Source organism: Danio rerio, chromosome 15 (assembly GCF_052040795.2).
Source record: "Danio rerio strain M-AB ecotype USA chromosome 15, GRCz13ab, whole genome shotgun sequence".
Lineage (NCBI taxonomy): Eukaryota > Metazoa > Chordata > Actinopteri > Cypriniformes > Danionidae > Danio > Danio rerio.
Genome location: NC_141035.1, coordinates 1,417,102 through 1,442,255, shown reverse-complemented (window position 1 = coordinate 1,442,255; position 25,154 = coordinate 1,417,102). Strand labels below are relative to the sequence as shown.

Genomic DNA, 25,154 nt, shown 5'->3' with positions numbered 1-25,154 from the left:
CACGTGACCTACCTGCGTCAATTGCGTCGCTTTACTCCCATTCATGAATTCGCTCGTGGGGCATCATGGGATAGCGCAGCATGCATGGGATGCGCACTCCAGAATCTCGCCGGAAGTAGTAAGTCATCCGGGCACTTCTCGCATACTGATTTTCGAATTCTATGAATTCGGACATACTACTCGGCTCGCATACTGATTTTAGCGTACTATATAGTATGGAAGTATGCGGTTTCGGACGCAGCCAAGGACAAAATCGGTCTATTTATTGTAAGCTTGAATCAATCTGATTGGATTACTGCTGATTACGGATGAGAGGCCAGCCGCGATCAATCATATCACATGCACCTGTTGTGAATTTCTCTGTCTGGCTCACGGCACCAAAACTGTTGTGATATACGTGTATAAAAACTGCTTTTATTCTAGCCGAAATAAAACAAGACTTTCTCTAGAAGAAAAAATATTAGAGGAAATACTGTGAACAATTCTTGAATCTGAGTAACATCATTCGGGAAATACTTGACAATAATAAATATTGCACATTAGGTCCTCAACTGTGTTAAAAGTAAAAGGAGATATTTCTGCATGCATGTGTGTTTGATATGGACTGCGTTTGTGTGATATTCACACACAGTTCATGTGTTGTTTTCAGGAATGGAGACGTTTCACCATCAGACCTGAAGGGTGAGTTCATGTGTTCACTTCTGACTCAGTTGATTTACACTGTAAAGCCTGAATACTGTACACTGAGGGGACAAAAGTATGCATGTGTTTTAGTGTTAAGCCTGGTTTATACTTCTGCGTCAAGTGACCGGCGTGACTCACGGCGCATGCAACGCGCGCAGCTGTGCATTTATACTTCTGCACGCTGTCTCTGTTGGTCTGCTATATAATCTGCCAGCGGGGTAAGGTAAATAATCTTATGTCAAAATGAAAAGTAGTGTTATTTTTCTTACCGTATTGGCAGATTATTTAGCTTGTTTTAAGGAAAAACTCACTTCATTTTGACGTATAATTTCTGAAAACAAGACGATCATTCAGCAGTGCTGTATAAACATTGCAACATAATGCTGAGCCAAAAAACTGCATGTATACACTGCATTAAATGGCACACATGCGGAGCTGAGGTTTACCAGCAGCTCTATGGGCGTAAATCCCGGGGGGGACAGGGGGGACATGTCCCCTCCCATCCAAAAAAAAATATATATAATTAATAAATTAATTATTAAAAATAAAAACTCTCAATTGTGAAAAATATATGTATATATAGCTAAATTAATATTCTAAGTAGAAAGAAAACCGCATTTATCATTTACTATGCATTTAGAAACAGTTCAGTTCCCCCTCCCCTTCCTTAGATTGGTTCGGTCCACTCTGTGCTTTCACTCATCTCACCTACTCACACACACGCACACAAGTCGGGTGTGTGGCTGCGGCTGAGTTACTGTTGTAAGTAGGGAGTTTTTAACCCACCTTAAAGCGATTCTCCTCAATGTAGTTAATACAGACTCTTTCATAAATTTGTTGCGGTGAACAATTTTTTTAATGTTTTCTGAGTTGTGGCTGTTTAGCAGATTTCACAGGCTCACTGATTTACAATATAATTGGTTATTTTAACGTTTTAAAGTTAGTTACTATGAGTATGGAAAATGTCTTTTCCTGCATTTATTCTGCTTCAGGAGGCAGTCAGTTGACTGAAAACAACACAACAAACAATGCAATAAATAGTTTTGAAGGAAAATTTGCTGTCATTGAACCTAAGAAAAACTTTGAGAATAATCATAATGATGAAGTCTCCATGCTATACTAATAATAATAATGAAACCATTTTTAACTGCGGGGACATATCTTTATTAGTAAAATTCGGCTGTATTATTTGTGTCCCCTTCATAAAAATGCTCGAAAGAAATGTTATATTTATTGTCCCCCCCCTACTGTAAAATCAGATTTACGCCCATGGCTCTATTTACAAGTCAAAGTAACGTCCGAAGAAAAGGGAAAGAAGCGTGAGGAGACCATCAAAACAAGACAAAACACACCGGACAATAAAACACAGTTGTTGCTAGAAGGGATACAGCTGAGAATTATTTACATTATTCATTAAATTATCCATAAATTGTATTTTGTTAACGTCTACCCCTACTCAACCCTTACAAAAAACAGTAATTATGCCAAATATTAATCATATTATGTATTAAATTACTTATCAAATTGTATTTTATAAACTTCTACCATAAACCCAACTCTCACAGTAAAGTGATAACAGTAATTATACTGAGTATTATTCTTATTATTTATTCAATTACACATAAATGTACTGCTACCCCAATCCTCACAGTAATGTAGAAGCAGTAATTATACCAAATATTGTTTATATTATGTGTTAAATTACCTATTAAATCGTATTATATTAGCGTCTACCCTAAACTCAACTCTCACAATAATGTAAAAACAGTCATTATACAGGGTATCATTTATTAAATTATCCATTAAATTGTATTTTATTAAAGCCCACTTCTACCCCAACCCTCACAATAATATAAAACATTAATTATACAGGGTATTATTCATGTTATTTATTATTCATTAAGTTATATTTTATTAACATCTTCGCCTACCCAACTTTAATTCCAACTCCTACAGTAATGTGAAAACAGTAATTATACCAATAATTATTTATATTCATTCATTAAATTACCCTTTAAAGTGTATTTTATTAAGGCCTACTCACAGCCCAACCCTAAACTCAACCCTCACAGTAATGTAAAAATATTAAGAGTTATAAAAGTGACTTTATTGATGTGAGTATCCACAGCTGTATCCCCTCTAGACTTTACTAATCACCACAGCAGGAAGCAGTTCAGAACAAGACAACAGAAACAGCGCCTTCACGTGGCCACTAAGGGGACCACAATACTCACTTGTAGTCATTATGAAATAAATAAGTGCTTTTCTTTTTGTATATAGTAGAGCTTGTTACAAACAATACATCTGTGCACTTCATTAAAAAATGATTCTAGCTGAAATAAAACAAATAAGACTTTCTCCAGAAGAAAAAATAATATTGCAAATACTGTAAAAAAAAAAATCCCAAATCTGTTCTACATCATTTGGGAAATATTTGATAAAGAAAACTAAAATTTACAGGGGGACGAATAATTCTGACTTCAACTGTATAAGATATATAACTGTATATATATATATATATATATATATGAAATAAGCTGATTATTTGACTGACTCTTGTTCTGTTTCTGCACAGATCATCCTGCTGAAAGCTCCCACAGCAGTTCAGGTACAGTATATACAGCACATGCATAATGTTCATTTCACACTCACATCTGCTGAATGATGGTGATAAGCAGGATAAGCTGAATAGTGTGACTGGACCACAAAACCAGTCATAAGGGTCAAGAATAAAAAAAAAAATATATATATATATATATATGTATATATATAATTTAAAGCTTAAAATAATGACGATAATAATAATCATCTTTTCCTTGATGTATGGTTTATTGGAATCTACCGAAATTCTTTAGTAACATTTACATAATTCAAAAACATCTATACCATAATTGTAATTTAGTTTCATTCATTCATATTCTTTTCGGCCACAGCGGAATGAACCGCCAACTTATCCAGCATATGTTTTATGCAGCGGATGCCCTTCCAGCTGCAACCCATCACTGGGAAACATTCATACACACCCATTCACACTCATACACTACGGACAATTTAGCCTACCCAATTCACCTGTACCGCATGTCTTTGGACTGTGGGGGAAACCGGAGCACCCGGAGGAAACCCACGCAAATGCAGGGAGAACATGCAAACTCCACACAGAAACGCCAACTGACCCAGCCAGGGCTCAAACCAGTGACCTTCTTGCTGTGAGGCGAACGTGCTACGCGCTGCGCCACTGTGCAGCCTATAGTTTAGTATTTTTCAGAAATTTCCTAACATTACCTCTTAGCAAACGCACATCACTACTCAAACATTATATTCTGATGTATTTACATGAGGAAATTTACTAAATCCTGGATCTTTATTCTAAGGATATTTGGTGTAAAATACATTGCCACACTTTTTGGGACTGCAAACTAAAGGTTCAGGACACCCTGGAGTACTTTTTTTTGAGATATTAACAGATGTGTGTGTGTTGAGCATCAGTTAAGACACCGTTAGCTTCTGTCAGCTTTAATTGTGGGGGAAACTGGTTTTGAGATTTTGTCAGCTTATTTCAGCTTCTGAGTTTAAAATAATTTTTGGGGCGAATCAAAATCGGGGAGAAGACCCTGCTTCTTAATTATTCATGAGAGCAGGTGCTTTACGCAGACCCTGTCAAGCTGTGAGACCCAGTGACTGGATGAGACCGTGTCTGTGCACAGCGCGGGTCGTATGTGTTTGTTTTCATGATCCACGGGGTTGTTGTTGCTTGTCCCACGATGCTGTCAGGGCCGATACAGCAAAGCTGTTTGTGTGCAGCAAGCAATTTTGACGGGAGAGCAGTACGAGAATTGGAGAATGGTGGACTTTGTCTTTTATCAGTTGAGGGTGTTATCACTCAGACACATCGCCTATATCTGTGCTGGTGTGCTCATTCATTCATTCATTCATTCATTTTCTTGTCGGCTTAGTCCCTTTATTAATCCGGGGTCGCCACAGCGGAATGAACCGCCAACTTATCCAGCAAGTTTTTACGCAGCGGATGCCCTTCCAGCCGCAACCCATCTCTGGGAAAGCTGGTGTGCTCACACATGTTTAAAATCCTCCAGATAGCCGGCAGGTTTAATGGTTGCAATAGACTGGGCCTGTTACACTGCTCCACTGTGTCTGACCCGGGGATTGAGGGGGACAGAAGTCCGCCTCATTTACAGCGTTTATATAAACACGATTATCTTCATAATGATAAAACAAATTGTGGTCATGTTTATATGAAATTAAGAGTAACAAATGTAGCAGGACATTCAATTACAGTTTATTTCTTTGCATTTTAACTGTGTAAAGACTAAAGTCGTGTGTGTGTGTGTGTGTGTGTGTGTTCAGACAGCACATCAGCAGAGGAGAGCTCGGAGGAAGACGAGACTCAGGAGGAGGAAGAGGACAGAGAGTCAGGTGACTGTAAACACGACTGTAGCTTCTGTACTACTTTCACCTTTTAGGAAAACACTTTTGTTTTGTCTTTTCCACTAAATGTTGGTGTTGGTGTGTGCTGCAGTTTCATTCTGTTCAGACATGCATGTTTTACAATTCCTGAGTGCTTCTATTGTGCAACACTGATCCATCTTCCATTCATTCATCCATCCATCCATCCATCCATTCATTCATTCATTCATTCATTCATTCATTCATTTATCCATCTATCCAATAATTCATACAGCCATCTTTCCATCCAACATTCATCCATCAACATCCATCTATCCATCATCCATCCATTCATTCATTCATTCATTCATTCATTCATTCATTCATTCATTCATTCATTCATTCATTCATTCATTCATTCATTCATCCATCTATCCAATAATTCATCCATTCAATAATCCATCCATTCATCTATCCGTCTATCCACACATCCATTAATTCATCAATCCATTCATCCATCATCCATCCATCCATCCATTTATTCATTCATTCATTCATTCATTCATTCATTCATTCATTCATTCATCCATCTATCCAATAATTCATCCATTTAATAATCCATCCATTCATCTATCCGTCTATCCGAAAATCCATTAAATCATCAATCCATACATCCATCCATCCATTCTTCCATCCCTCCATCCTTCCAACCATCCACCCATCCATCCATTCATCTATCCGTCTATCCACACATCCATTAATTCATCAATCCATACATCCATCCATCTATTCATCCATCCATTCTTCCATCCATTCTTCCATCCATCTATCCATCTATCCATCTATCCATCCATCCATCCATCCATCCATTCATTCATTCATTAATTCATCCATCTATCCAATAATTCATCCATTCAATAATCCATCCATTCATCTATCCGTCTATCCACACATCCATTAATTCATCAATCCATCCATCTATTCATCCATCCATTCTTCCATCCATCCATCCATCATCCATCCATCCATTCATTCATTCATTCATTCATTCATTCATTCATTCATTCATTCATTCATTCATTCATTCATTCATCCATCTATCCAATAATTCATCCATTCAATAATCCATCCATTCATCTATCCGTCTATCCACCCATCCATTAATTCATCAATCCATCCATCTATTCATCCATCTATTCATCCATCCATCTATTCATCCATCCATCCATCCATGAGATTGTATTGTGGTAAAATAAGGTTTTAAGGGATTTTAAAAAATGTTTTCTTTATGTCAGAGCTTGTGGGAAGGATAAACAATAATAATGACAACATCTTGCTTTTCAGACTCCAACACGAAAGCCGGTGCTGAAAATCACAGTGGTAAACACACACATCTCACATATCTAAACAGCAGTATAAGCCGGTGTTGATCATTGATTGTTTATGTAAGATCTCAGTAACACTTTAAGTAACAATTCACACCATTTACTAGTGTCTTATTACCTGCCTGTTATTAAGATAAGAGCTGTTTATTAGCATATATAAAGTATGATCTTATTTTACACCCCATGTCCTACCCAATACCCAAACCTAAACCCAACTAATACCTTAATACCTATTAATCAGCAGCTAGTAACAGTTTCTTGAGCTCAAAGTCTCAGTTAATGGTTTGTTAGTAGCATGAATTGTACATTGAAATTAAGTGTGATCAAAATCTTATAGAAATCTTTGCACTCACTGTTATTAATGATTTTTCTCAGATGAGCCGCTCGCGTCCTGCTGTGAGAAGTGTAGAGCTCTTAAGGTCAGTTTCTGAGAAACAACAACATCACTTAACGCAAAACTGATGCTATAAAGGACTGTAAACCATCAAGACTAGGACTGGTATAATACTCTATGTACAGTAGGTTTACACCATCAGTCAGATGTTTGCTACTCATAGTGTTGTTCTGCAGTGTGTAAATGAGAGTTTGTGCAAGTACTGTATACTGTAATTACATCAGCAAAATAATCTTGTTTTTCGTTTCGACATTAGACTATTTTTTTTTACCCCATTAGCAGTTTATTTTGCTTGTTTTAAGGAAAAACTCAATTAATATCACATAATTATTTCCTAAAACGAGATTTTTGCTTGTCTAGAAAATGCGTCTCGATTTACTACCCCAAAATTGGGACAGTATGGAAAACACAAATAAAAAAGAAATTAGTGATTTCTAAATATAATTTAACTTGTATTTCTTTGCAGACAATACAACAAACATTATCAATTAATTACATTAATTAATTACTAATGTAATTACATTACAACAATCCATCCCACATGCCTCAGAGCCCAGAGAAGTTGACGGTTTATGGACACTGTTAACATAGGGCTGTCTTTTGGCACTGTACAGTTTTCACTGGCATTTGTGGATGTAAGTATGTATTGTGGTACTTGACAGCTTTGCCGCAGTAATCCTGAGCCCATGTTGTGATATGGCTAATTAGTGATGCGAGGTTGCGCATTGAGTCTTCGAAGCATGTATCAAAAATAACGATACATCTCGCAGTGAAGCAGTGTACTGGAGCGGGATTCGTTTTGCCATCATCACGTGATCAGTGACGTCCGATGCTTCATTTTCGCTTATACCCACGTGACTGCTTCGAATTTTGATTCAAAGGTTTAAACACACTTGTGCATTAGTATAGTGTATAGCGAGAGATAAGGCGTCAATAACATACATTTCCACTGTTTCAAAGCACTGCACCGCTCCCACACACCAGTAATTAAACTAAAATGCACTAGTCATTCATTTATTCATTTTCTTTTCAGCTTAGTCCCTTTAGTAATCTGGGGTCGCCACAGCGGAATGAACCGCCAACTTATCCAGCACATTTTTACACAGCGGATGCCCTTCCAGCCACAATCTGGGAAACACCCCACACACTCATTCACACTCATACACTACGGACAATTTAGCCTACCGCATGTGTTTGGACTGTGGGGGAAACACAGCGAGAACATGCAAACTCCACACAGAAATAGCAACTGACCCAGCCAAGGCTCGAACCAGCGACCTTCTTGCTGTGCCATCATGACGGCCTAATTTAATCGGCTTAAACATAAAACAATGCTCTGTCAACCCTTAAAACCTAGATGTACTCAAAGGGTTAAATCCATAGGCATGCAGTATATAATAGATAATAGGGATAAAATGGTTAAATTGCGTCACATGCTTCTTTAAGTTTCTGTACATTCATGCAGTAAATTGTCTTTTACAGCATCGGACGTGCTTCATTAATTGTTACTTGCATTATTAAGTGTTTAAAATCTTTATTCATGTTTTTAAAAGCACAAAACAGAGTTTTGTGCTGTTCAATACATGTGCTCTAGGGATGTACATCCTCACCAATATCAAGAGCAAATCTACGTATTCTCAGCTTCTCACCTGTCAATGCGAGTCGCGCATCATTAAACACTGTAGCGAATGACGTCAACTCTGACGCTTTCATTTCGGGACAGACTTCAGCAGAGTCCCAAACTTTACATCTCGTGCACGACGACTAGGAAGCGTTTATATTGTCATGTAGCACAAGTGTTTAAGCATGTTAACAAGAGCTAGAGAGAGCACAACATCCGCCACGTAACCAATATAAACTAATATAAAACTAGTGCATACATCACATGCATGAATCACGCCATGGACATGACATTAAGATACCTACTGGTTTAAAAGAAGAGTGCCAGTCAACTCAATTAGGATCAAAGCCTAAAAGGGTCAGTTTCAGAGAGGTAGAGAACATTATCTGTGTGCTGTTTTCAGCTGAAACTCTACACACACTATAGACATTTCAGAGACTTATTTTAAAATGAATATTCTTGTGAAAGTGGCAGAATAGCTCCTCTTTTCAATCTCCTTATTGACGTGTTAACTGCTGATGATGAATTTAATCCCGCATGCTTCTGTTTTTCTCTTACAGAACCCTAAATATGAGCTGGTCACCCCCAGGAAAATGTCCAAAGAGCGGCTGCAGTAGGTTTCTCATCTCCATACTCGACAAATGCATGTTTTAGGATTTTATTTTCTGAAAAGTTCAGAACAGCGTTTGTTTATTCATTACATTAATTTGTAGCATTAAACAGTTCAGGGGCGATTTTAGAAAAAAAAAATAAAAATTTATGTATGTATGTATATATGTATGTATGTATGTATGTATATATAATATATAGAGCGAGGCCGTGGCGCAGAAGGTAGTGCTGTCGCCTCACAGGGTCGCTGGTTGGAACCTCGGCTCAGTTGGCGTTTCTGTGTGGAGTTTGCATGTTCTCCCTGAGCAACAGTAACTCAAATAAGCACTCGTTACAACCGAGCTCTGCAGAAGAGCGTCTCTGAACACACAACACGTCCAACCTTGGAGGCGGATGGGCTACAGCAGCAGAATACCACACCGGGTGCCGCTCCTGTCAGCTAAGAACAGGAAACTGAGGCTACAATTCACACAGACTCACCAAAACTGCACAATAGAAGATTGGAGAAACGTTGCTGCTCAGATGAGTCTCCATTTCTGCTGACACATTCAGATGCTCGGGTCAGAATTTGGCATCAACAACATGAAAGCATGGATCATCCTGCCTTGTATCAGCGGTTCAGGCTGGTGGTGGTGGTGTAATGGTGTGGGGGAGATTGTCTTTGGGTCCATTAGTACCAACTGAGCATCAACGCCACAGCCTACCTGAGTATTGCTGCTGACCATGTCCATCCCTTTATGAGCACAGTGTCTCCATCTTCTGATGGCTACTTCCAGCAGGATAACGCAGCATGTCATAAAGCTCAATCATCTCAGACTGGTTTCATGAACATGACGATGAGTTCACTGTACTCAAATGGCCTCCACAGTCAGCAGAACTCAATCCAATAGAGCTATCCCCTTAACTAAGACTGCAGTGTTATTATGAATATGTGTTTGCTTGATTGCAGTCGTGATTTCCCTCTGATGTGTGTTTCTGCAGGCTCCAGCTGGACGCTGAGGGTGTGTACGAGTGTTCGGACACTGGGCTGGTGTTCGAGGTCTCCCAGCGGGTCAAGATCACCTACTGCGTCCTGTCCTGGAGCAGATTCAGCACATACCTGACCGGGTCATGGAAATTTGCCGGACCCATTTTTGATGTGGACTGCGATCCGGCTATCCTGAAATCCATCCAGTTCCCGCATTCACTGTGTCTCGCAGGTACAGATATATAAGGCATTCTTTCAAGATATTAACTCATTATTTCAAGATATTAACTAATATTAACTATTTATTTCAAGATATTAACAATATTTCAAGATATTATCTCAATCTTTCAAGTTATTAACTCAATATTTAAAGTTATTAACTCATTATTTCAGGACATTTTCTCATTGTTTCAAGATATTAACTCAATAGTTTAAGATATTAACTCTTTAATTCAAGATATTAAATCAATATTTTAATATATTAACTTAAAATTCAAGCTATTAATTCAATATTTCTATATATTAACTTGTTATTTCAAGATATTAGCTCATTAATAACTCATTCTTTCAAGACACTAACCCTTTATTTCAAGATGTTAACTAATATCTTGAAATATTTCAAGATATTGGGCTCTGTTTTAGTGATCTAGGCGCAAAGTCTAAAGCACATGGCACAAAAGCATTAAGGACATGTCCGAAACCACACTATTTTAAGTATGGAAAAGCAAGGTTTGTGCCCGACTCATGGTCTAACAGGGCTCTGGTTATTCTCTAGAGTTCTGGCTGTGTTTTGAGCAGAACCTGCATTAAATCAATCAGAGTCTCGTCTCTCGTTCCCTTTAAGAGTCAGTTGCGTCGCTCCATGGTGCATTTGCTATTTACATGGCGACTTTGTAAGTGTAAAAACTGAACGCTTCACTAGCGAGAAAACAGTTAAACAGAGCATCTGCAGCGCGAGGATAAAGAACGAGCCTCCTCCATTCAGCCTCTTTACTTTCTCTTTACTTTACTCCTTTACTTTTTAATTATTGCGCCAGGTGTATAATTGGGCCCATTAACTCAATATTTCAAGATATCAGCTTTTTTTCTCAATCTATTATATCAATATTTCAAGATATTTACTCTTCATTTCAAGATATTAACTCCTTATTTCAAGATAAAGGTCCAGTGAGGTGCTTGGAAATTTGCATTTCTCATTCAGTTCTTGACGCATTACTATGTTTTAAAGTTTGCTTTATGCTTTAAGCCAAATACCAGTAAAATAAGTAGTAAAATATTATTATTTTATAATCATCACAAAGATACAAGGAATCAGTTATTAGAAATTAGTTTTAAAAAAATTGTTTAAAATGTAGTGAGAAAAATCTTCTCCTTGATAAACAGAGAAATATTTGAAAAAATAGTTATAATTTCACAAGAGAGAGCATTTTCTGAAAAATATAAACAAATAAAAATGAATGAAGCAATTAATGAGTATGAATATTTTTTTGGAATATGTTTGTTTTTCATAATGCTCTTTGTAATTGGCTTTTTTATATTCAGAGCTTCTTCATTCATTCATCCATTTTCCTTCAGCTTAGTCCTTTGTTTAACAAGGGTTGCCACAGTGGAGCGAACCGCCAACTACTCCGGCATACAGTATGTTTTATGCAGCAGATGCCCTTCCAGTCGCAACCCAATACTGGGAAACACCCTTACACGTTCAATTACACACACTTATACACTACAGCCAATTTAGTTGATCAATTCCCCTATAGTGCATGTGTTTGGACTGTGGGGGAAACCGGAGCACCCGGAGGAAACCCACACCAACACGGGAAGAACATGCAAAATCCACAATGAAACACCAACTGACCCAGCCAGGACTCGAACCAGTGACTTTCTTGCTGTGAGGCAACCACTGAGCCACCGTGCCACCTCATCTTAGACACAAGCATACAAACTCTAATTCTAATTAAAATGTAAAGCTGTAAAAATGTAAATGTACAGCAGAAGTAGCACATAACCTACCTTACAAATCATTTAGGATTTGCATCATGACCACCAAAATCTGATCCCTTAAGAATCCCACCAATAATACAAATAACGCAAAAGAAAACCTGAGTAAAGTCATGTGTAATAGCAATGGAATGACACTAGGAGAACGTACTGAGCTCAGCTCTTCAAAAGCATTCAGTCTAACTCGAAATCCCCTGGAGATTGGGGTTTCACAGCAGGATTGTCTGGGTTTACGTGCGCCATGGAATTGTGGGAAGCGTGTTTATTTTTGGCCGTTTCCACTTCTTTTCTCTCTCTCCTCTCCTCCCTCATGTTTTCCTGTCATCTTCTGTCTTCCCTCAGCAGATAAAGACAACGAGGTGAACTTCAGCGTTCTGCATGTGAAGAACAGTCGGGGTCTGATCGAGCCGTCCAGCGATCACTCCGGGAGTCACGTGAAGTGGACGGTGTCGTCTCTGTCCCCCGTGGGTCCCGTCGTCCAGACCTCCAGATCCGCAGAGCATCATGGGGTGGTGCAGGTCTTCAGAGAGCTGGGTCTGGAGAGCTCGTCCTTCTCCTTCAGGGTTTACCTGGCCAGAAACATCTGCTCTGACATCAAGGTGAGGGGAGACACACAGAGGGTTGGAAGGGTTGCTGTATGTGATCTAACGCTGCACGATACTGGATAAATATGCAATGTTGTTGAGTATTACAGCAATATTTATATCCTCTTAACATATTTTAACATCAGGGAATTAAAAAAAGAGACTTGTTGTGTTTATATCGCTCCAATATGACTGTAGATACACTCTACCTGCACACAGGTCTGCCCAAACAGTTGATTTTGCATGATAGTAGAGTTTTATTGGCAGCACAGCGTCTTCTGCTTTCACAGAAGCATGACTGGCTGCTTTCTGGGTAGCGCTGCTGATGTGTGTGTTCAGCAGACTCCGCTATAGTTAGATGAGCTGTCAGACTCTGCTGTGCTGCGAGTGGGCGTGATGACATCATCAGCATGACATCACTGCGGTTTCAGTTCTGCGTCTCTGCCCGTCTGTGGTGAGGGTTTCGCATGTGTTTCACACATCTCCGTCTGCAGTGTGTGTGCGAAGGCAGGAATCGGTCGTTGTGTTTTTTTCACACGTCACACGACGTGTTTTTTTTTTAAATGTTGAATAATTTACAATAAAAAAAAAAGGATTTTTCTGCACTTTCTTTCGTGCACATCTTTGCACATCTCTTTCTTTCGTTCACATCTTTGTGCAAGACAAGCTGCATGTCACAAGCAGCGTTTTTTGGATGATTTTGTGTAGAAATTTGTACAAAATCTGCAGATCTATGCGGAGTGATTTCGGGAGTATACAGCGCATCTGGAAAGCTTTGATAGCGCTTCACTTTTTCCACATTTGTTTATGTTTATGTCTTCCTAAAATGGATTAAATTAATTAAATTCCTCAACATTCTACACACAATCCCCCATGATGACAATGTGGACAAAGAGTTTTTGAAATTGTTGCACATTTATCAAATATAAAAAAGCTGAAGAATCACATGTACGTCAGTATTGACAGCCTTTGCTGTGAAGCTCTGAATTGAGCTCAGGTACATTCTGTTCCACTGATCATTCTGGAGATGTTTCAGCAGCTTCACCTGTGCTCAATTCAGCTGATCTGAAAAGGCTACACCTGTCTATATAAGCTCCCAGGGTTGACAGTGCATGTCAAAGCACAAACCAAGCATGAAGACAAAGGAATTGTCTGTAGACCTCTGAGACAGGATTGTCTCCAGGCACAAGGCTGGGGAAGCTTACAGAAACATTTCTGCTGCTCTGAAAGCTCTATTGAGCACAGCAGCCTCCATCATCCGCTAGTGGAAGATGTTCAACCACCAGGAATCTTCCTAGAGCTGGCCGGCCATCTAAGCTGAGTGATCGAGCCTTAGTCAGGGAGGTGATCAATAACCCGATGTTCACTCTGTCTGAGCTCCAGCGTTCTTCTGTGGAGAGAGGAGAACCTTACAGAAGGACAACCATCTGTGCAGCAATCCACCAATCAGGCATCTGTATGGTAGAGTGGGCAGACGGACGTCACTCCCCGCCTGGAGTTTGCCATCTGAAGGACTCTCAGAGCATCAGAAACTAAACTCTCTGCTCTGATGAGACTCAAACTGAACTGTTTGGAGTGAACGCCAGGCGTTACGTTTGGAGAACAGCAGGCGGCGCTCATCAGCAGGCTAACAGCATCCCTACAGTGCAGCATGGTGGTGTTGGCATCATGCTGTGGGGATGTGTTTCAGCAGCAGGAACTGGAAGACTAGTCAGGATAGAGGGAAAGATGAATGCAGCGATGTACAGAGACATCCTGAATGAAGACCTGCACAAGAGTGCTCTCCACCTCAGACTGGGGAGACGCTTCATCTTCCAGCAGGACAATGACCAAAGCACACCGCCAACATATCAATGGAGTGCCACAGCAACAACTCACTGAGTGGCCCAGCCAGAGCCCAGATCTTAATCCTATTGAACATCTCTGGAGAGATCTGTTAATGGCTGTACACCATCACTTCCCATCCAACCTGAAAGAGCTTGAGAGGTCCTGCAAAGAGGAAGAGGCAAACATTCCCAAAGACAGGTGTGCAGAGCTTGTGGCATCATATTCAGAAAGACTTGAGGCTGTAATCGCTGCCAAAGGTGCATCAACAGAGTATTGAGCAAAGGTTGTGATACTGATCTACATCTGATTTTACAGCTTTTTTATTTTGAATAAATGTGCAACAATTTCAAAAACTCTTTGTCCACTTTGTCATAATGGGGGATTGTGTGTAGAATGTTGAGTGAATAAAGGAATTTAATCTATTTTGGAATAAGGCTGTAGCATAAACAAATGGGGAAAAAGTAAAGCGCTTTCAATACTTTCCGCATGCACTGTGTTTATTATGCATTTGTAATACACACACATACAGCTGATACAGCTTCCCTCCTGTAATATTTTTGTTCTTTTATATTTCTTCAGCACATTTCTAATCATAATAGTGTTAATAACTCATCTCTAATAACTGACTTATTTTCTCTTGGTCGTGATGACATCATATAATACTAGACTAGATATTCTTCAACACACTAGTGTTCAGCTTAAAGTGACATTTAAAGGCTTCACTAGGGTAATTAGGGTAAAGTTAGGGTAATAAGGCAATTGTTTCCAGAAGTCATTCGGCTTTGTAAACCCCACCATTTCATTACATTGTGGCAGAAAGAAATTTTGCACATCAGAAATTACAGAAGCTGAGTCAAAAAGCCAAATGTTTCTGGTCAGGTACTCACCAGCGTGACACAGGCAGGAACTTTTAAATGGGGCAAACATTTGTAAAAGGAAAAAAACAAAACGCGCTCGCTAAATGTCATAATTAAAACTCTACAGCGGTTTTGTGGGCTGCTCGTCTTTGTTTTCGGCTGCGGGTTTTCTCATCACATTCACACGTGAAAGGACTTCCTGTGGTTTCCACACGCAGTTTCAGCGCTAGCAGCGTAATCCACGCAGTCTCAGAGGATATTTCAGTTTCACCCAGTCAGAAAACTCTCAACGTTTCTCAGGTTCAGTCACTCGTGCACAGTACTTACCCCTGTGAATCCAGAATCTCATCACGCACACACTGCATGAGTCTCAGATCAATGAGTAAACACTGGCCTTTTCATGAATAGCTGCTCTTACTAATATCCTGCTCTGATCTGATCATACTGAACGTGTAGGTTTGCTAATATGAAGTCATATTCATTCACTGTAAAAAAATATCTGTAAGTTAGCAATTCAATTTTTCCCATTTATTTCTGCTTCTGAGTTGCATTGAGGGATCTTGATCTTTATTTTAATAGCTTTTAACCTCAAAAAGGTATAAAAAGTGTATTTTCGGAGCATGTGTAATAGTCTGCAGTGCTCTATTGCCTGGGTTGGTGTTGTATATTTATGCTACAGACACCTTGTCATAAACTGCAGCACATTTTCTGTTATTTTACACAATATATATTATTTTCTGATGCATTATATTATCTCAAACCACTAAAAAGTCGCTAAAAGTCACTTTGTTTAACTGTAGAGTTGAATTTCCAACATCAGAAGTGACAGTGCAGAGCTCAACATCCCATAATGCAATTCACCACCGCAAATAAACACTTGTGAATCACAAAATACTGAAACTGATTATTAACAGATATTTTATACAGTGTACATGATTTAGTATGGTATCAGTAACACTGTAGTTTAATTATCTCCCATTTACCTCACTCACTATTAACCCCAGTGGATTATTATCTGCCTGTTATTAAAGGGCCATGATACCCCCTCATTTCAGCAGGGTGTTTTCACACCTCTACTTTGAAAAAAGCCAGAAGAGTGGGCGTGTCCTGCTCTGTTTAGGGGGGAGTGTCGGAGGAACTAAAGTGGGAGGGTGTGGGAGTGTCTATTTGGGCACCCGCTGAGTTTTAGAGTCAAAATACACACACACACAGGGGAGAAAGTGACTGTGTTTACATGAACATCTGTAGTCGAATTATTTGCCAGATTATTAAATGGTGGACTTTAACTGCAGTTTGGCTCTTTCATTCAGGGAATTCATTCATGTCCCTCGCGACAGACGTGATATTTGATTCGAGGAGCTGCTGTAAGCGTGTATTTTTCATGCAATGTTTGATACCGCACGGCGAATGAGAGAAAAAAAATAAACTCTGCATTTCTCTGTAACTTAGATGCACACGGCAGGTAGCGTCAGAAAGCCGCGTGTGTTATTCCGGTCACAAAATGCGGTGAAAATCCTACACGATGGTAATAGTTTGGTTGTGGTGCTAACATGTTTACACTCGGTGCAATAGTTAGTTTGATACGAACAAACTGAATAAACAAAGAGCACTGGTCACTCACTCACCAAATCTGTAGAGACAGGACAATCACCAGCAACTAGAGCCGCGTCTTTATTAAGAGGAGACTACAAGCGAATCCGGATCTCAGCGTTTGCAGATGAGAACAGCTCTCAGGTAAACAATAATCCCCCTTAGACACGTAAGTTATTGTTGTCGAGCGTCGCGTACACTGTTAATCCACACGTGACTCCAGCTGAGCTCTCACAGAGAGAAAATGAAAACAAAACTTCACTGCAGCAAACTATAAACACACTTGTTTTGCCAACACAACGTGGCGTCTCTGTCGTCTAAACACTGAGACAGTAATGAATATTAATGAAGTTGCACAATAGAGCGCGCTGATTGGTTTGAACCAAGCCTTACTCATACATTAATGCATCACACTGTAAGACGTAATAAGACTCACTCTGGCACAGACGTCCAGTCTGCATGCTGGAATACACGCTATTATCTCATGGCCGTGACGCAGCTTCAACAATTTGTTTCAAACCGGAAGTACGAATTTGCTTGAAATAACGCAAAAACAACCAATTTACACTTTTTAGTGAAATATAGGTGTCCTAATAGTGTTTATAGCAGTGTGGGACACATATACCGCTGTCAACAGCTCAACACATGTGTTTTGGTGTTTCGTGTCCTTTTAAGATATTGCCTGTTTATTAGTACTTATAAGTAAATATTCTGCATGATCTTATTCTACATTCCTAATCCTGCACAATCACTAACCTAATAACTATTAATAATCAGCAAAATATGAGCTGAAATTCAATTAATAGTTATTTAATAGCAAGGATTTTGCCGTAAAATTAAGTGTGACCTAATTCCCTGCCGGTCAACGCTGTCAAATAAAAAAAAAAGTCTGTTAATCAGCAAATAAAACACTGAAATGTCCTTCCACATCTGTTGGTTGTCAATATTAACACAACAGCTAATTTTTGGCATACGCTTAGCACTTAACAGCATAGATCACATGTGTCAATTACAAGGCCCGTGGGCCAAACGCGGCCCGTCAAAACATTTAATCAGGCCCGACAACAAGTTTTGGTAATGAAGTTCCTAGTGGCCAGTCTCACTTTCAATATTAGGTTTGTAACAATTACAATATTGTGATGCAAATGGCGCTGTTCGCTTTACCATACTCACTAATTTAGACGTTAGCGTTACGTTACACTAAATGTAAACAAGGTAAAATATTTCTGGGATTAGCACAATGTCAAAAAAATGCCTCACAGCCCACAATATTAGGTCTGAAATGCCCAAGTTCAGAGTTGTAGGCGTAGACAGTTGGCATGGATCATTTCATGATTAGGTTGTGTTTTTAAAGCTAAAGAATAAGTTCAATAAAACAATATCAGAAAGCATCTGTTGCTTGTTACAGTGTGGTATATCAGTTGTTTTATCATCAGTTTTTCTGAATATGAAATTGTTGTAAAGTAGACTACTGCTCTATGCTATCCTACTGTACTGTTCTATGCTTGTAATGGTTGGAGACCTTATTTCATGTTGCGGTAGAGATGAAACCTGCTGACACAAGTTAAATGTAAAACCTTACTATTTTGATCAATGTGGTTTATGAAGTATTATCGAGATGTTCTACAGTTAATACACTTTTATTTTCTCCAATAAATTAATTTTTAAAAATGTGTATGTACTGCCCCTGACTTTACTCACAACACTCAATGCGGCCCTTACCAAGTTTGGATTTGACACCCCTGCCATAGATCATTGAATCAGATTAAACCGTTTGTATCTCACACAAACATTTCCAAAAAGATAATTGTCCTGTTTAAAGCTCGACTCTTCTGCAGTTACATCATGTACTAAGACTGACAGAAAATGAAAAGTTGCAATTTTTCTATGGCTGAAATGAAGTATCCTCTCATTCTGGCATAATAATCAAGGAACTCTACTGCTGTACCATGACTTGCACTGATATGATGCAGAGCCAGAAAATAGTACATTTTTTTTGTCGGTCTTAGTACACGATGTAACTACATAAGAAACATCTTTAAGTAGGATAATCATTAAAAGATTTTTGAAAGTTTTGATCGAGATGCTAACGGTCTAATCCGATTCAATAGTGTATGCTAAGCTAAGCTAAAAGTGCCACAACTGAGATCAGCTGAATAGATTAAAAGATTGTAACTCTAAATGAGCTTATTTCCAAAAAGAAGTGTACAACTTTAGCCAGTGTAAAAATAAACAAGACTTGATTAGACTGAATTTTTTCTTAACTTCCTCTTTTTTATTGCTGATGCGTCTTTTTGCAGGACATCAGGAAGGCCGTTCGGAGGGCGAACAACTGTAAGAACAACAAAAAGTACATTCTAGTTGACAAACCACCAACATGCATGCTGGAGGAGAACAGAAAGTACCGTCTGATCAGCGAACCCGTGGGTCACATCACACCAGAGGTGAGGGATCTTTTACATTTCACCTTTTGCTCTGTTTTTTTAATAATTTACACATGCGAAGTCAGAATTATAAACCCCCCTGTTTATTTTTCCTCAATATCTGTTTAACAGAGAGCAGATTTCATTAACACATCTCTAATAATAATAGTGTTAATAACTCATCTCTAATAACTGATTTATTTTCTCTTTGTCATGATGACAGCACATAATATTAGGCTAGATATTCTTCAAGACACTTCTATACAGGTTAAAGTGACATTTAAAGGCTTCACTAGGGTAATTAGGTTAACTAGGCAGGTTAGGGGAATTAGGAAAGTCATTGTATAACAGTGGTTTGTTGTGTACACTATTGAAAACAAATCTAGCTTTAAGTGGCTAATAATACTGACCTTAAAATGGTGTTTAAAAAATTAAAAACTGCTTTTATTCTAGCCGAAATAAAACAAATCAGACTTTCTCCAGAAGAAAAAATATTATCAGACACACTGTGAACATTTCCTGAATCTGGTCAACATCATTTGGAAAATATTTAAAGAAGAAAAAATAATTCAAAGGGGGCGAATAATTCTGACTTCAACTGTAGATGTGCTGATTTCAATAGGGCAGTATCTGCAGAGTTATTTTCTGTGCAGCGTTTTCTCTGCAGATTTATGAGGAATGATTTCGGGAGTGTAAAAACTGAAATGTTAAAACAGGAAAATTAAAATAATAACATTTATGTAAGGTTTACAGTGCAAATCCAATTAAACGCTTTACTTTGTCACAATTTATGGTATTAACTAACCATTAACTAACACTACCAGCCTAATGACCTTCTTTCTTAATAGTCAGTAAGGTGTTAGTTGGGTTTAGGTTTGGGTATTGGTTAGGACTAGGGATGTAGAGTAAGATCATACTTTATACGTTCTTAATAATAGGCATGTAATAAGACACTAGTTATTAGCATGAATTATGAGCTAATCTAAAGTGTTACCAACCCAATTAAATCCACTTGTTTGGTAAACAAAGCAAGTCTGTCACATAATATGTCTACTAAAAGAGAAAATAATACTTATTTTGATGGTCCATTTGAGTATTAGTAGACTGTCTGCTTAATATCTGCTGATACTGCTCCTTCAACACACATACAACTGACTATAGGAAACATAGCAAGTACATGTCAACTCACACTAACCCCAACCCTTACAGTCTACTTATAATCTATTGAGAATTAGCTGGCATGTAGATGCACTGTATCTTATTTAAAAAAAAAAATGGATCATCAAAATAAAAGTGACACAACTACATTCTACATGCATTACATAAACATGTGCATGCTAGTTAATTGTTAATAATAAAAAGCGAGTAAATATATATTCACACACTTTTACATCAAATAATTCAAAATTAAAAAATTTAAAACTTTTAAGTATTTAAGATGCTGATGATCGTCAAATGTCTTGTGATAAACATGTGGTTAACTCTTCACACTTCTGTAATAAGTTTCGTTTGAAGGCTCTGCAAATAATGCAGAGTAAATCTTTGTTTTTAAATGTAGCAAACCTCAAGTTCAGCTTGTTTACAAAGGGTGTAGAGAGCAGTGAACACTATGTAGGGAGCATGCCAATTGTAACAATCACATGCAAAATATGCAGCTCTTGAGAAGTATGTGATGTAAACGGTGTGTGTGTGTGTGTGTGTGTGTGTGTGTGTGTGTGTGTGTGTGTGTGTGTGTGTGTGTGTGTGTGTGTGTGTGTGTGTGCAGGACATGCTCTTCACTCCGGACAGTGTGGAGGTGAAGGGATACATTGAGGTCTTCTTTGAGGACAGTCCTCCATTCAAACTCTCCCTGACGGATGCAGACTCGGGTCAGACTGTATGGACGTCCACTATCAGAGAGGGTACGGCTCCACTAATGAGTCTGTCCCAAACATAATCAATGGAAAATGTCAAATTATAACAGTTTAGATCAGAATGTTGCGTCCCGATTTGCCTACTTCCCTATTTCTGTGCTAATTATCTTCTAAATCTGTGGATTAATGAGGGAGTGTAGTAACTAAAATTAGAAAAATTAAATAAAAATGAGACGTGTGTCTCCACTGCCACAGCACCTGAGTCTCCAGCTTGGAGCTGAGTGATAGGCTGCGTCTGAAACCACATACTTCCATACTATATAGTACGTTAAAATCAGTATGTGAGTCGAGTAGTATGTCCGAATTCATAGAATGACTTACTGGATGGACGGATGACTTACTACTTCCGGCGAGATACTGGAGTCTGCATCCCATGCATGCTGCGCTATCCCATGATGCCCCGCGAGCGAATTCATGAATGGAAGTAAAGCGATGCAAATTACGCAGGTAGGTCACGTGACTATGTCAAAATGGCGGATGTAGTACGTCCCAATTCCATTCATACTTTTCACATTCAAACTGTATAGAACGTACTTTTCTAACGGCTGATTAGTACGTTTAAATTCAAATGCAGTAGTTACTGAGTAGTAGGCAATTTGGGACGCAGCCATAGGCTTTTCAGCAGGCAAATTCTCCAGCAGCTGACTGAAATAGTGTTGATGAGCTCATCAGGTTCAATTCAATAGGCATTTCATTGGCCCGTTTTCTTATCTTCAGAAGTGATTGGTCGTCTGACGCTCTCCCAAAGTTTGTTTATCTATGGACACACGTTGGAGTTCCCTTATAAAGGGGAAAGATTGTTGTGTTATTAAATATGTCCAGCAATGTAAGTTTGATCATTTAGTATTTAATTATAAGTGTAACTCTGAAGAGTTTATTGACAATAACCTTTGTCTGCAGAAATCAAAGTAATGAATAAATGTTTTACAGGAGACTGCACACACCATGTAGAAGAAATGCCCAAAAGACCAACGAAAGGTATGTAATGCATCTCTCTGCTCAATCGGGCTGAAAGGAGGAGCTGGATTTGTGGCTGAAACCTGGAAATTTGTTGCATTTCGTAAATTGCTAGTGTTACAATGTTTACTCTTTAGGTTTAAGGATAAAAGATGTAACGTTTAGTTTGTGACTCATTTTGTTATACAACGTATGGATGGATAGGTTGGATGGATGGATGGATGGATGGAACAATAGAACGATAGATTGAACAATGAATAGATGGGTGGATAGATAGATAGATGGATAGATGGATGGATGGATGTGTTGGTTGGATGGATGGATGGATGGAACAATAGAACGATAGATCGAACAATGAATGGATGGATGGATGAATGAATGGATGAATGGATTGATGGATTGATTAATTGGTTGATTGATCGATTGATTGATTGGTTGGTTGGATGGAATGATAGAACAATAGATTGAACAATGAATGGATGGATTGATTGATTAATTGATTGATTGGTTGGATGGAATGATAGAATGATAGATCAAACAATGAATGGATGGATGGATGGATGGATGGCTGGATGGATGGATGGATGGATTGATTGGTTGGATGGAATGATAGAACGATTGATCGAACAATGAATGGATGGATGGATTGATTAATTGATTGGTTGGTTGGATGGAATGATAAAACGATAGATTGAACAATGAATGGATGGATGGATTAATTGGATGGATGAACGGATTGATGCATGGATAGGTTGGTTGGATGGATGGATGGATGGATTGATTGGTTGGATGGATGGATGGATGGATGGAACGATAGAACCAAAGATTGAACAATGGATGGATGGATGATAGAATGGTTGGATGGATGGATGGATGGATGGATGGATGGAATGATAGAATGAAAGATTGAACAATGGATGGATGGATGATAGATTGGTTGGATGGATGGATGGATGGAATGATAGAACGAAAGATTGAACAATGAGTAGATGGATGGATGGATGGATTGATTGATTGATTGATTGGTTGGTTGGATGGAATGATAAAACGATAGATTGAACAATGAATGGATGGATAGATGGATTAATTGGATGGGTGGGTTGGTTGGATGGATGGATTGATTGGTTGGATGGATGGATGGAACGATAGAATGAAAAATTGAACAATGAGTAGATAGATGGATGGATGGATGGATGGATAGAGAGATTGGTTCTGTAAAGGGAGTTAGGCTGGCTTTAACTGCACTGTCGCATTACTGATGAATGCTGATTGTGTTGTGGTGTGGACGTCTGTAGGCACAAAGAGACACAGCAGCACCTCAGACGATGAGCTGAGCTACAAGCGCAGCAAGAAAACTCATGCTGTGGATGAGCCTGGTAAGTGTACGGCAAACGAGACGCCAACCTACAGTATTTATCCTGCTGATATAACAGCTTCAACTTTAAACCTGTTTGAGAAGTCAGTTCTAGATTGTAGTCTAGAGCGCCATCTGCTGTTCAACACTAGTCTAGAGCGCAGTCTGCTGTTAAACACTAGCCTAGAGCACCGTCTGCTATTAAACACTAGTCTAGATTACAGTCTGCTGTTAAACACTAGTCTAGAGCGCCGTCTGCTGTTCAACACTAGTCTAGAGCGCCGTCTGCTGTTCAACACTAGTCTAGAGCACCGTCTGCTATTAAACACTAGTCTAGATTACAGTCTGCTGTTAAACACTAGTCTAGAGCGCCGTCTGCTGTTCAACACTAGTCTAGAGCGCCGTCTGCTGTTCAACACTAGTCTAGAGCACCCTCTGCTATTAAACACTAGTCTAGATTACAGTCTGCTGGTAAACACTAGACTAGAGCGCCATCTGCTGTTAAACACTAGTCTAGAGTGCCATCTGCTGTTAAACACTAGCCTAGAGCACCGTCTGCTGTTAATCACTAGCCTAGAGCGCAGTCTGCTATTAAAACTCGCTTAGAGCGCCGTCTGCTGTTCAACACTAGCCTAGAGCGACGTCTGCTGTTAAACACTAGCCTAAAGCGCCGTCTGCTGTTAAACACTAGTCTAGAGCGCTGTCTACTGCTATAATCTAGCCTAGAGCGCCGTCTGCTGTTAAACACTAGTCTAGAGCGCCGTCTGCTGTTAAACACTAGTCTAGAGCGCCGTCTACTGTTAAACACTAGCCTAGAGCGCCGTCTGCTGTTAAACACTAGTCTAGAGCGCCGTCTGCTGTTAAACACTAGCCTAGAGGGCCGTCTGCTGTTAAACACTACTCTAGAGCGCCGTCTGCTGTTAAACACTAGTCTAGAGCACCGTCTTCTGCTATAATCTAGCCTAGAGCGCTGCTTACTGACGCTGTGTTGTGTTCAGACTGTAACGCGGTGGCTGTGGCTCCAGCTCTGACCGATCAGCAGCTGATGCGAGTGGCCAAACACATGGGGAAGGAGTGGAAGATCGTGGCCATCAGCTATCTGGGCTTCAGCAACCAGAACCTGGAGGAGATGGAGGCGGCTGAGGAGAACGCCACCATGCTGAAGTTCACCATGCTGGAGCGCTGGAGACGCCGGCAGCCCAAGGGGAAAGCTGGAGTTCAGGAGCTGCACAATAGTCTTAAAGACAACGACGACGTTCCCAATGAGGTCATCGCTGTGCTAGACGGTGAGTTGACAAGAGCTTTATGCGGTTTACCTGTTCGTTTACATAAAAACTGTGAAAATGCATAAGTTTGAAAACACCACCGCTATTGCCTCCATGTAAACAACTAATAGGTAGGGATGTAACGGTATCAGAATTTCACGGTACGGTAATACCTCGGTATGAATGTCACGGTACGGTATTTATTGAATCATTTACAGGAAAAAAAAACTTTTGAAAATACTCCAAAAAAGTGCCAAAAGTGTCAATGACATACAAATTAGCCATCTATCTGTTAGCTTTGAAACAGGAACTTCAATTTTAATAA

At 39.2% G+C, this 25,154-nt stretch overlaps 1 protein-coding gene across 16 annotated transcripts in view; it reads left to right on the top strand.

The window, feature by feature from the left end:
• The window catches only part of si:dkeyp-97b10.3, a 31,771-nt gene that overhangs the window by 2,941 nt on the left and 3,676 nt on the right, over positions 1-25,154 (top strand). The window contains exons 2-15 of one of the 16 annotated variants that reach the window (XR_015508903.1): positions 650-681; positions 3,260-3,292; positions 5,047-5,115; positions 6,430-6,465; positions 6,846-6,889; positions 9,046-9,098; positions 10,076-10,293; positions 12,405-12,658; positions 19,218-19,361; positions 21,106-21,241; positions 21,971-22,079; positions 22,184-22,231; positions 23,506-23,586; positions 24,563-24,850. Coding sequence is in view for 11 of the 16 variants with exons in the window: in XM_087283566.1 (XP_087139692.1) it covers positions 600-681; positions 3,260-3,292; positions 5,047-5,115; positions 6,430-6,465; positions 6,846-6,889; positions 9,046-9,098; positions 10,076-10,293; positions 12,402-12,658; positions 19,218-19,361; positions 21,106-21,241; positions 22,184-22,231; positions 23,506-23,586; positions 24,563-24,850 (1,489 nt within the window). In the remaining 5 variants the exon portion in view is untranslated. Of the gene's footprint in view, positions 1-214; positions 723-3,221; positions 3,293-4,075; positions 4,381-4,455; positions 4,592-4,742; positions 5,116-6,429; positions 6,466-6,845; positions 6,890-9,045; positions 9,099-10,075; positions 10,294-12,401; positions 13,358-14,862; positions 18,306-19,217; positions 19,362-21,105; positions 21,242-21,970; positions 22,080-22,183; positions 22,232-23,505; positions 23,587-24,562; positions 24,851-25,154 lie in introns of those variants that run through there. The other 15 variants (XR_015508902.1, XR_015508905.1, XR_015508904.1 and 12 more) reach the window with 15 other exon arrangements.